Source organism: Mytilus californianus, unplaced genomic scaffold (assembly GCF_021869535.1).
Source record: "Mytilus californianus isolate M0D057914Y unplaced genomic scaffold, xbMytCali1.0.p SCAF_10, whole genome shotgun sequence".
NCBI classification, from domain to species: domain Eukaryota; kingdom Metazoa; phylum Mollusca; class Bivalvia; order Mytilida; family Mytilidae; genus Mytilus; species Mytilus californianus.
The window spans coordinates 20,671,882-20,686,222 of record NW_026262582.1 but is presented as its reverse complement, the minus strand read 5'-3'; the positions used below and the strand labels follow the sequence as shown (position 1 = coordinate 20,686,222).

At 30.8% G+C, this 14,341-nt stretch overlaps 1 protein-coding gene across 4 annotated transcripts in view; it reads right to left on the bottom strand.

Annotated features, from left to right (window-relative positions):
* The window catches only part of LOC127717754 (cardioacceleratory peptide receptor-like), a 94,266-nt gene extending 84,557 nt beyond the window's left edge, over positions 1–9,709 (bottom strand). For 2 of the 4 annotated variants that reach the window (XR_007989353.1, XM_052223551.1), the window contains exons 1-3: positions 9,378–9,709; positions 7,817–7,922; positions 7,042–7,171 (exon numbers count right to left, since the gene is read on the bottom strand). Coding sequence is in view for 1 of the 4 variants with exons in the window: in XM_052223551.1 (XP_052079511.1) it covers positions 7,042–7,171; positions 7,817–7,900 (214 nt within the window). In the remaining 3 variants the exon portion in view is untranslated. Of the gene's footprint in view, positions 1–1,038; positions 1,903–3,834; positions 3,976–4,737; positions 5,038–7,041; positions 7,172–7,816; positions 7,923–9,377 lie in introns of those variants that run through there. The other 2 variants (XR_007989352.1, XR_007989351.1) reach the window with 2 other exon arrangements.
* Positions 9,710–14,341: the final 4,632 nt, after the last annotated feature.

Genomic DNA, 14,341 nt, shown 5'->3' with positions numbered 1-14,341 from the left:
TTAATCAAGTTTAAAAAGCCAGAAAAAAATTAAAGCAAAAATTGCTTAACACATACCTCATAAAAAACCGATGGACAAATGAAGATGTTATATTGTCACTGTCATTGAATTTAAAAGTTGCAATCTAAAATCACTTACTGTCCTTTATAACACCCAGAAACATTTTTACTTGTACACCCAGAAACATGTTTACTTGTTCATTCATTATGTCAGTTTTTCGTGAAAAGAACTTTTATTTTCATCGTTAATTTTTTTCGTATTCACTTGGCAAGCGTAATTTTACTTATCCACACTATAAAGGGCTCACAAAAATTGTTTTCGCCAATCCGTTTTCATAAAATATCGGCCACAAAAAACCTAACAATAAACGTCAATTCAGAAAAGGTACCTTTTTTTGGTAATCATTCCAAAAATTTAGTTGTGGGCACCACAATAATATCGATATTACACAGGAAATTGTATACTCAAATTAATGAAATGTGTCATCAGATTACTGAAAGTGTTGCTGCATTTGTCGTTCTCTGCATGTACTGATGCATAAAAATCCGATTCATTCAAAAACCAAACTATTCTGTTAAGCTTTATCAATCTGCTATGAAGGTTATTTCGAAAAACATTGCATAAAATGAAAATTAATATTTCATTATTATAAACATGATAAATATTATCATAAATATTTCAACATTATAAAATTTATCTTAATTATTTCAACATTATGAAATTTAACATAAATATTTCAATATTATGAAATTTATCATAAATATTTCAACACAATAAAATTTGACATAAATGTCATCAAGTTAAACAATACATTAATGTTGGGAACTATCGAACGTAATACAGATGCTACAGTAGTTTACCGGATGTTTTAATGTCATATGATTAGATAAAGAGCTATTAGAGAGATACAAATCAAAGTACAAAAAGTAAAGGAATAGCGTGAACTCCAAAAAGGAGTGAGACCTTGTGCCTCGACAGTGCAAGAGTCTACTGATATGCATAAATCATCTGTAATTCGAATTCACTCTAGGACTAGCCAAATAACAAATCATGCAGGAATATTACACAATCGTGTACCGTTCGTTTGATTATTTCGGTATATAAAGATCTAGGAACGCAAACACATGTCGCTAGTCAATTAAGAAACACTACATATAGTATCGGTCATCTAATTCCTATTAGTGAAGGTGATTGTAAAACTTATCATGCTTCTATTATGTCGATTTCAATCATTCACTGTTTTTGCCTTTTCAATTTAATATTATAATATTGTTCAACAGTTAAATAAGGCATACTTGATGAAATATTAATAAATATTTTGGGTAGTTTTAACTAATGACGCATACTTGATAAAATCTTAATAAATTCATTGTTTATTTTTAATGATTTAATTATAAATCAAAGAGTCACCACTAAATCAATTTTGACCTGAGCAGATCATAAAAACCAAAACATGATCAGACTTATAAGGAATATACACTGCAGTAAATTTGGTTCTGTTAAGACAATTACATTGCAATCAAATACTATATATTCAGTCTTTTGTCAGGTTGTTCAGTAGTTTTTATTTGCCAGTAACAACCAATGTAGTACTGAATTGTCTGAAAAGCTACTGACCAGTGTTTGATTGGCTGCAAGTAAACCGTCAACACATCATTTGATATTCTGTAAGAAAATTTATGAAAATCAACTTAAACTCTTAACACGACAAAAACACTTATAGGTACAGACTTATCAAGTGACGTTTAAATAAAGTTTGCGGTTTGAGTCGAAAAATAAGTTACTAGTAATCATTACCAATCAAACAATTCTTACCAAACACAAAAACAAACAGTAATTTTATGGTCCTAATCTTTGCCTTTGATATACTTTTATCTCTAACAACGATACTGCAGCCTTTATCTAAAATATATATATAATGCATTTAAGTTTTAATCTTAATAGTACAAGTTATACATCTTTTTTTGTTTTTATTTTCACATATTTTCGCTTCAAGCATCATCGAGAAGACATTAATGTATACATGTGCATCCGGTGCAATCAAATAGGTACCGTTTAAGTTATTCATACTTTATATTCCGAGAGCAGATGTTTGTGTAACATTTCTCAGATTAAATATCATTTAACTCAGTCATAAATATGACACTTTCTTAAAGTCTCTTCTTCAAAATAAAAGAGGCAAAAGATTCCAAAGCGACTGTGAAACTCATAAGTCGAAAACAAATTGACAACGCAAAGGCAAATATAGAAAAAAAACAAACCCTGTGATAAGTCTAATTCGGCAGGTCACATTGGAAGACGGGATTGTGGTTATGAAATAGAGAACATATCACTCATTATCTGTGAAGAAGATATTCCCAACCGGGTAACCAACTCAATGTTAGTATTTCAAACTTTTCACTAGTTGAATGAATTTTAGTCTGAAATGGTAATTTTAATATGAATATATTTTTCATATATGTTTTTCGCTTATTGTTTTGCATAGTTTGTTCTTATGTTTTACCGTTAAATAACTGTCCTAGGTTAGGAAGAGGGTTTGGCGCCAAAAAAACTAGTTCAAACCCGCTGCATTTGTTTGCTCCTGTCCTAAGTCTTGAATCTGATGTTTAGTGATTGTAGGTTATTGATGTGATCCATAACTGTTTCTCGTTTTTCGTATTTTATATAGATTAGACCGTTGGTTTTCCTGTTTGAATGGTTTTACACTAGTCATTTTTGGGGCCATTTATAGCTTGCTGTTCGGTGTGAGCCAAGGCTCCGTGTTGAAGGCCGTACTTTGACCTATAATGGTTTACTTTTCAAATTGTGACTTGGAGGAAGAATTGTCTCATTAGCACTCATACCACATCTTCTTATAACTATATAATCTGAAAAGTCTTAATTATTATGATAAACTATTCAGTCATATTCAGTCTTTAAGTAAAATTTCAGACTTATCCTCTGCGGCAAGTGCGGTAATATCCAGATACATCGCTTGTAGTCAATTCAGCACTGTTCAGTAGCATTTAGACAATTCAGTATGATGATGTGGTTAGGAAAACTATCCACAAGAAACAAAAATGACAAAGTAAGTAATCATAAGTCACCATACGTCATTCAATAATTAGCAAAAAAAAAAAAAAAAAACAAAAAACATACCGTGTAGTTAGTAATAAAGGGCCCCAATATGACAAAATGTTAACAATTCAATCATAAAACCATCGGCCGGATAATGTTTCAAAGGATAAACAAAATATGATATATCTTGATTTACTGTTAATTCGAAATACTAGTAGTACACATTTTGAAATTCCCTTCAGATATAATACGTTTTGTTATTGCAACTACATTACATGCTTAAAGAGTGATATGCATTTATTTAGGTACTCCGTAGTCTAAAAATTCGTTTGAAATCATAAAAAATTGCATAAATAGAAATTTCAAAACATTTATAGGTCAACTGCTGCCTGATTGAGATTATATCTTGGTTTTAGTAGTTATTGACCTTCAACCTTTTGAACAAAATGTGTTATATATTTCATCAAATTTCCGAAACACTGGAGATACCTACTAAATGATAATATGTGTATCATATCAATCGAGATATATCTCTGGAATTGTTAAATTTAAGCTATAAGTGAATTTGCATTTTAAATGTGCAGCTAGATTAATCTCTATCTAAATACACTCGAAGCTCAGAGCCAAAAAAATAAAACCTATGATAGCCTAAAACTAACATGACTTTATCATGTGAACCTGAAGTGTCAATCATTCACTAACTCGAAAAACTTTAAAAGTAATATACGGAATAATAGAAACAGTTATTCCGTATAGCATTGTTCTACACGTACTTACTCGTATCCTTGTTTTTCTCTTGCAAATATCCATTTCTTTCACGGCGACGTATCGTAATGATGATAACAATGTAGCACACAGTTATCATTGTTACTGGTGTTATAATGATATGATACTAGAAAGATCCGAATATAATATCACCTATGTGAAGAAAAAAAGTTATCAGTCGATATAAATGAAAATAACACTTTTATAAAATAACTGTCGTGCTTCCGAGGAGCTTTTCGAAATAAGCTTTATCAGGAATTAAAACCCAACCATTTTTAATATATTTAACGAAAAAGCTGTAAAGTTTCGTGACCCCAGTTTATCTATTGAAATTTAAAAGTACATTTTACAGAAGTTTAAGAAAACTCTATAGTCGAACCTTTAGACATTTATAGTTTTCGAGATAATATGGAAAAAGTAAATATTAGTGCAACTGGTGATATAGAGACAACAACTGATACAAAGAGTTGATTCATGATTTGTAATATATTTTACCTATTTAAAGATTTGTTGGATGATTAGTTTCGCTTTTAAACGTTTGTTTATTATAATTTTACCTAACAAATTACTATGCATAAATTGGTAAAAAATGTCTTCAATGCGAAGTTCCCTCTAAAAGTAGAAATATGACAATTTGTATTCGTAAAGATTCAAAGTAGATCATAGCATTATGGCAAAATTTCTTCTGTGAGATTATCTCTAAATTACGATATAAGACAAAAAGTAAAATATATTTGCCATCGATCCTCTATACAAAATTACTATATGAATAAAGTCAACTCATGCACAAATATGAGATGTATGATATTGTGATATTGTTATCAATTGATACGATGTATCCGATGTTGTACTTTTATTGTATCATTTGTGTGTCCAAATTGTATTATTTGAGCCTTGTAATTTAGGTCAACTGACCACTATGTTTGGAAATGTATGTGTACAGTCAATATCATCTTCAAGGTAAACACCGAAGACCCCGTAAGGAATTGCAAGAAGACATCCTGCTACCCATGCTGATAATGCCAGTCCATCACGATATGTTTTGCTCTTAGAAGCAGCAGCCAATGGTTTAAGAATGACATATGCACGGTCAATTGATAAAACTACAATTGCATAAATACTCATAGTAAATATAACACACGTGTGGATTCCATGGCACTTCAAACCGATTAAACAACGTTTTTGGTAGTACATAAAATATTCCTACACACAGATCTGAAACAAAAACATACAAACTTGAATGAAACAAATAGGTGTTAGTGTTCAACGCCATATTCAGCATTATCGGCTATATCGTAGAAGTCAGTTTTTATTCAAGGGGAAACCGGAGTGCCCGAAAAAAACCACCGACTTTCGACAGGACAAATGACAGTCCTTGTCAATTAAGATTCGAGTTGCACACACCTGTCACGTACATGTAGGGGGTTCAAACTCCTAACATCAATGTTGAGAGGTTTGTCATACAGTATATACACTTCTTACACCACGTTGCCATGGAAGCACAAAAACTAAAATCATTCGGCATGCGTTTATATTTTTAAACTGTAAACATATTAATTGTTTTCATATAATTGTGTCGTTTTCTCACTATCGTTTTTATCGGGTTTTTGTTTTAATTCTTATTCACCCCATAGAAGTTTCAATGAACATGAAAGATACACACATTCACTATTTAAACAAGAAAAATCACTTTGTTACCACCTACTTACTTACTGTTCTGTATATTTCCTATTAAGTTGTTGCAAACCAAGTTCATGTGTATGTAGGAAAAATGTTACCAATCATCAAAACGCTTTTTTTGTTTCAGTTTCCATACGTCATGTTAAAACAATAACAGAATCAACCAATGCATATGTTAAATACGTTGACATTTTGTGTAAATACAGAGAAAAGTAAACAAACAAATAGTTATTGTTTGGTTGCCGCTGTCATTTTCTGAAGGCAAACTCCATTAAAGACAAACATTTTCCAAATATTCCCCGACGCTCAAATTGTTTTTTTCTTTTTATTTCAGATGTACATAGATATAAGAAGATGTGGTATGAGTGCCAATGAGACAACTCTCAATTCAAGTCAAAACTTATAAAAGTAATCCATTATAGGTCAAAGTATGGTCTTCAACACGGAGCCTTGGCTCACACCGAACAGCAAACTATAAAGGGCCCCAAACATTACTAGTGTAAAACCATTCAAACGGGAAAACCAACGGTCTAACCTATATAAAAAGCGAAAAATTCTTATAACCAATTAGAAATTGTTTAAAATTCAAAAACTATCTTTTCGTTTTGATATTTTAATCAAACTTTATTTTTTATACAATATATTTCAATGGCTTCTCAGATAAATTATGACCTATTGCCTTATCATCCGGATTAGTGAGATTTTATTTTACGTAGAATTGAGCGAAGAATTCCGCTATGACTAAATAAACTTGCCACTATTTTGGTTAATCATGCACGTTATTCCTTTTATGCTATTGATTATTACACTATAAGTATATATGCTTTACATACTTCAACTAATTTCTTCAAATGATTTTCACTAGGTACTAAAAGTAAAAATAAATTGCAGGTGACCTTTATGGTTGCATTTCCAAATTTATCCCAGAAAAATTGAAAATCGATTAAGAAGAGGCAAATCAAGATAACAAACAAAAACCGATAGAATTGTATGGTCCCAAAACGGAGGGAGACATGAAGCGTCTTACAGGGTAAGCGTTCCCTGCTATTCATGCATCACCCGCTTTGCTAATCCACAATCAATCAAAATATCGCAATCAAAAATGGGAAACAGTCGGTTTAATTACAGAGCATACGACTTTACTAGTATAAATCTAAGACCAAGAAAGCATGGCGCTAGTGAGTTGTGACCTCGACATATTGTAAAAGTCAACCAATTTGTGATGATGAGTTGTATTTACAAATATAAATAAAAAACAAACAAACAAATAATCAAATGAGGTAATAAATAAACAGATAAATACAGAAAATAATCAATAAATAATTTTAGTGAGTGTTTGGATCTTTGATTAATAATATAAAATCATCAATACAAATATTGTGAAAATGGAACATGAATATAATACTAAATAGTTAAATTTGGCCTGTTGAGGTGCCATATCTAAGGGAGCTTCCGTCAGTTATACTATGTAATTGACAAGGTTTAAATATTTCACAATATTTTTTAATTGATTTATGGTCATTTTTGTACAATCCTTACCTGCAAAAGCTAAGTTGGAAACGAAAAATTTCATTCTAGATTTTCTATTTCGTGAAAGCAGTAGCGCCATAACCAAAATATTCAAGCTTACTATTCCAAGGAGAATAACAAAGGATATCCATTCGATAATCTGTAAAAATAAAATCAGTATAATATTGAACTTTTAATATGCACACTGTTATTATAAAATATCTTTTTAGATAGTCAATATACATTGCATTGAAACACTTAAACAGTGTTATTGCAATACAATCTGTTTTACAGTATTTATATCAAGGCGTTAACAGAACAGGCTTTATCATAATAATTTCAACTTGTCAGGGAGATGTATTCACTCAAAACTATATAAACCTTACTATTGAGTTCCCATAAGAAATATCTCAGATAAGTCATGAGACAGGCCACTACTAGCAATGATAAGTCGCTCATCTGCGAAAAATATCTTTATAATGACAAAACCAAAACCCATCAATATGTTCTTAATCTGAACGTAAAACCCAAATCAAAATAAGATTACCAGTTTTTTTATGAAATAATGATTCCAAGGCAGAATCAAGATGAAAATTGGTACTCGTCTGTTAAGTAGATGGTGAGTCAAGACTAATTAAGAAATCTAAGTGGGAACCCTGTACACTATATATGCTATGTTTAATAACAAAAAAGCCTTAGTATTTCAGTTTTATGAAAAAGATAACTCAAAGTGTGTTTTACATAGTATTTTTTTCAATGTCTCATGTTAAAATTATTCCCTTGAAAAAAAAAATAATATCCATACCTGAAGATTAAGGTTGTTGTTTATCGTTTCATTCATATGTTTACTCCCGTTTATTTGTATTGTCATGTTTCTTGTGACGTCCATCTTTTTTTCTATCAAAGCCTGTCTACAATAGAAACGATGAGGACCTTTTTTGTTAAGTCTATTGTGTATTATATACAGCAGGTAGAAAACATGCAAACAAAAATATGATACTTCGTGATGTATTTGCATTTAGTAGTCTACATTAATCAGTTCACTACATGAAAAAAAAAAAAAACAAGTTACTTTCTTATCTATAAAAGAATACCAATTCAAGCGTCACCGATAAGTCTCTTGTAGACGAAACGCGCGACTGGCGTACACAAATTAAATCCTGGTATTTATGATGAGTTTATTTACAACCACTAGGCAGATGCCACTGCTGGTGGAGTTTTGTTCCCTAAAGGTATCAGAAGCCAGCAGTCAGCACTTCTGTGTTGACATGAAATATCATTAATATGGTTGTATTTATACATTAACTGTTTACAAAACATTGAATTTTTACGAAACATTAAGGACTTTCTTCCCCAGGAAAAGATTACCTTGGCTGTATTTGGCAAAAACGTTAGGATTTTTTGGTTCTCAACGCTCTTTAACATTGTACCGTATTTGGCCTTTTCAACCTTTTGATTCGAGTGTCAGTGATGGGATTTTTGTAGACGAAACGCGAGTCTTGGGTACAAAATTTCAATCCTGCTATTTACAATGAGTTTATTCATAATCAATGGCTACCTAAAAATCGTTAGTAATGGAGGCAAGTTCTGTTCGGAGTAAATATAGTTTATGATTTTTACTCGCCACTACAAAAAAAAATCTTTTTGATTCTTTAGTCACAGCTTAAATATGATTTGTTCGATCACTCATAAAAACAGGTTTTTGACGAGGTAGACGGCGCAAAACAATAAACTGTACTATTCATTTGTAACGAAAAATCGTATAATGGATTTCTGCAAAAATGATATTTTACTTTTGTTTAACTGTGCTTAACTCAAAACTACGGAATTCATCTTCGTTTTATCTTTTTTTTTTATCTTCTAATTTGTTTCGTATGACGTTACGCCCGGTGTTCCGTTTGGCAATGTATGTAAAACTGCACCAAAGGACAATATTAAGATGACTGATTACATATATTTGATGCAGAAATAGAAATTAATTTACCAATTGAAATAGACTCTTATTGAATTACTTACAGATTTTAAAATGTCATGAAGGCAGAGTATTTTTCGAAAGCGTCAATATGTCGGATGTATAGGAATGAGTGTATATGTGTTAAAAAAAACACTTGTTCTAGCAGAGACATGTATGATCATAATATATCTGGTACTAAGCTTAGAAAAAAACTCCGCTAATTATAAAAGCTTGTGTGATACATACAATTTTCGTGCAAGAATGCCATGTTCTTTAAGCCTTAATATTACCTAAATCGATGGAAGTAAGCGTTTGTGTAAATGTCTTTGACTTATAATTTTTTGGAAAGATATTATCACAAAGTATTTCCAAAACTATATAATTATGAAGAACGTGTTTTACTAATACTTACTGCTGTTTATATGAAAACCATTAAACTCCGTAATAAGTATTTATAGTAATAACAGTAACAAAGATTCTTTCACTTAATTCTCATGTATTATAACTCTATGTTTTGTATAGGCACATCCCTAACATAAAATCCGTCAGATGTACATGTTTAAATCGAAAGAAATTAGGTGATTTCATCAAGTGAATCATTGCGTTAGTGTTGAATAATTATCGCAAATTCCACTTATTTCATAATAGGTTGATACTGCATCAACAGCAATGTTCATATTCGATTTATTATGAAAGAGTACATGTTAAGTGAATGTTTTCAAACCATAACTACACAAACTACACAAACTATAAAACACTTCCTTTTCCGGTTCACACGTTTATTGGGTGAGATAAGTGAATTTCAAATTAATATATTGATATTGATATTGATCTCTCATATAAGTATGCGAGAAGACGTATCTTGGTTCTAGAATTTCAATCTAATAAATGAAGTAAAGAGTTGTTTCTGTCTAAAACCTTTAAGGAATAATTAAGATGGACAATTGTATAGAAAACCCTAATTTGCAACCACACGCAACTACTCTAGTTCAATAAACTCTAGGTTACATTATAATCGGTGTAAATAATGACAAGACACACGATATGACCTGACAATGGTAAATTTAGAGATAACTGTATTGTATTTGAAGCTTTGCGGACGTCCATCGGTAGTTTTACTGTCGCAAATTTAGTTTACCTGGCGACTAGTAAATATTTAAGCCTGGAAGCACTTTTTGTTGTAACTTGGTAACGTCCGGATTGTTAAGTCAAAAGAAAGACGTACCGTTCTGAAAGGAAATAACTTCATATAGGTATGTAAAACCGTTCTAAAGGGAAATAACTGCATATAGGTATGTAAAACCGTTCTGAAGGGAAATAACTGCTTATAGGTATGTTAATCAATATGAATGATTACAACAGTAGTTCACCGATGTTTTTGTATCATAAATTGAGTAAGACGACAAATCAAGGTAACACTCAAACACTGAGGGAAACGCATGATCACTAAACGGAGCGGCTGAGCCTCTTCTCTTTTGCATACGACGTGCGAGTAAATTCCAAGTGTAAATGTCACAATCGAGAATAAGACAAATCAGCCAAATTACTCATAAGACGACTATTCTGATATCTAAAGATCTAGAATGCAAACACTTGTAGCTAGGGAGTTGAGACATAAACATATGATAAATTGATTCGTGATGGTGACCGTAAAATATATGTCGTATATTAACAATTAAAAAGATGTGGTATGATAGTCAATTAGACAACTCTCTACTAGTTACTGCCTCAAAATGTGATATTAACGATTCGAAAAATAAAAGGAACAGTTCTTTCATACATTCTATTTTGAAGACGTCCATCTGTGTCAATATCGAGGAAACGATCAAGATAGGTATCAGATATGTTCAATAGTTGTCGTAATCGCAAGTTAAATCGGGTATATGATGTGGGTCATAGACAACATTAATATATTTGCAAATAAAGAAAAAAACTTTGAAAGATTTTTCTTCTTTTTTGCGTTTGAGAAGTTATTTATTTATTCTGCTGTATACGAAAAAAAACTTAGTCTGTCATTAAGTCTGTCAGCGGAGTTTAATTAATTCTCATTTGATAACCGATTGTCTGTTAAAATATCATCAGCCAAAGTATACAAATGTTTTATCGATCAAAAGTGCAACATTTTGATGATATCATCCTTATAAATGGTAAAGGAAAACATCATCGAAGCAAAATTGATATGATCAACAAATGGGATTAATAAAAAATCAAAAAACAATTCAAAAAGAGAAAAGGAAATACCAGGGGCTTTTTTGTGGAAAATCCAAGTACTTATCTAATTAATATTTCATTCGACATCTAAAACATCTTTAAAACAAAAGTTACACCGTAAATTGTTTTGTGATATTCAATTCCTTAAAATGTTCTTTTTTAAGCTCAAAGTATTGAGGATGACGTTTTACATTTATTCAGCATTTGCATTAAAACTGAATAGAAAAAAAATTAAAACATTTAATATCTAGTTTTAATGGAAACTGATAGATGCTTAAGAAGTATGGATGTACAACCTTCTCGCACATCGACCATTGATGCTATAGGAATTTTCAATCAAATCGAATTGATCAAGCTTGACGCTTTTGCATTCAAATGGAATCAAAAGCATCTTTTGAAAGTGTATTGAATAAAAGACAAATATCGCGATTCATAATACTAAGTTTAAATTATCTACAAACGAAGCATTACCAAATAGTCGTTATTCTCTAATTTTTGTAAATTTATGTTAACAGTATATACAATAACTTTAGTCAATTTAATGTTAGAAACAATACAATCAACCACACCTTTATATCAGATTTTTATTTTATCTTATCTCCTGTACATTTCTAGGACTATCAAAACGACCGTGTGGAGACCGTAATTTAGGAGTGTTTTATTTTAATTCACGGTAAGTAGTGGTGTTACCTCCCCTTATGAAAACAACATGGCGTGGAGGAAAAATCTCAAACTTTTTAACAGACAAAGAAATTGATGATGCCACTAGTCTAAATGCCAAATGTTAAGATAATCGGTAAGATAGATTCGTTACACAGTGTGCTAGTGATCTGATGCGATACATATGGGGTCAGTAAATTCCATATGGGGTTCGAGCTTCGCTCTCATTCCAAATGGAATTTTACTGACCCCATATATATCGTAATACGCTTTTAGCCAACTGTGTAACTAATAACATCACGTTTTTGTCGATAACAACAGAAATGATTTTGATTATGTGACGAAAAACATGAAACATAATTTATGTGTCTGCATAAGACACGCTTCATATATCAAGGTGTAAGAAGAACGGTTCAAATATTATATATTTGTTCGGACATATCTAGTAAACACACAAATGTGTATTTTCAATTTATTGAAACAAGTATGTTTCCAATATCTCTCAATTCATGTATTTGACAGATAGTATTTACCTCCATGTATATGTAGCTTTTTCTGCAGTTTCAATTACTACCATGGTAAGGTCTACATATTTTCTATGAATGTACCTTTTTTTTTATTATTCTGTAGAACAATTTTATTCTCACAGTATTTGTTCCCTAAATACCATTCTCATATATGAAAAATAGATAAAATTAATTATCAATATAAGGTTTTTCTATGTTTACGTTTTAATGAGACCTTCATAATTAGGTTGACCGTTATAGAATACCCGTGTGAGACAACTTTCCAGCACAGACCAACTTCACTTTTCATACTTGAAAACAAGAGTATTTACAGAAATGAATTAAATAACTAAACATCGCAATTTTAAGTAAGAATTCTGTTTCTCAGTTTTTAAAGTACCACTTTAAATTGTTAAAGAACAACATTTCAAATTTAACTGATTGTATTTCTTAAACCATAAATGCTGCATTCACCATATGTTTCGATATTCAGATGCAGAGTCAAATATTTCTAAATGCGTTCAAGATTTCGTATGAAACAAAATATCGCTGAATTACGTCTACTTTTTGTAAATATATTAGGTACCAATTAAGCCGTTAATAGTACAAAGCATTATATGTAACGCTTTACTAGATTATCAATGTAATTGATGGTTTTTATTATTATTATTCTTTTTCTTGACATTGAAGCTAAAACTTGTGCGTTTTATTTCAGTATAAAGTGGAAATAATTTTCACAAAGTGTTAGTTATTACTAAACAATTCATATAGTGCTATAAACAATTAAAATTATAAAATATAGTTGTTGTAAATGATTTTATTGTTCATGATGCTGTTAAATAATATTAGTTATCTGCACACGAATGCATTTCATCAGTAAATTTAAATCAACGTAATAGGTACACTTGTGCTTCGTATGAGACCCAGATTGTTAGTTATGTTCATTTGAAACTCCCGAGACAAATATATAATTAGATACAGGGTTATTTTCATTACTAAACGTAGTGTTATCATGCAACCACAATGATCATTCCACAAGAAAAATCCACCGGAGGTGCAAAATGTTAAAGACGCTTTGAAAACCAAGTATTCTTTGTAAAGTATTTATACAAAGTAAAAATAAAGTCATGCCTCCAGTTAATGTACACCTTAGTCATGTTAGTTGTTTAAAGATTGTGATTTAATAGAAAGACAGCAACATTATACACTACGAATCTACCGATAATTTTCCATCACAGTCACAGTTGATTTTCCAAAAAAGGTTAGAATTACCGTTAATTTGCGCGTAATTACTACATGTAATATCGAATTGATTGATTATTTGTTTGTTGGCTTCTTAATGTCACGTGGCTTACATTTCATTCATGATTACAACAATATACAATATTTGACACAAATTATATCATTATCTTACCGCGTAACGTAATGAAAGAAGATTGTTAATTCAAAATCCCATTTGATAAACTATAAACAACGTAATATCTGGTTTATGTTTAATGTACATTACTATAAATAGAAAACATTTTACCTGGTGCTAATTTAACACTATTTTACAAGATTTCTAAATGCTTTGATGTACTAAAAAGATACATCTGACAGATTTCGAAGGACCAGCTTTTGCTTATAAGTAATATTAGAATGTGCCATTGTCAATCTCAAACAAATAAAAGGAGGGAGAAAATGCATGTTGCTTGAATCAACATTATTAACAAGCTATCAACATTTAGTGTTTAGTACAGCCGACTGCAACTCACAAATGCGAAATGTGTAAATAAGATAATTGGAACAGATCCTGTTCTACATATATCATAATACGTGTTGTCAATGGCAAGTTTATGTTCTATGATAAGTCTTATTTCGCAACGTTAGCATTTATTTTAATTTGGATATTGATTTGTCTGTATCGGCAGTATGTAAAAGCAAGGAAACTTACACCTAGGTTATAATGTTATCATCACAATTCTATTTAAATCAAACAATCTTTGAGATTCTGCATTTG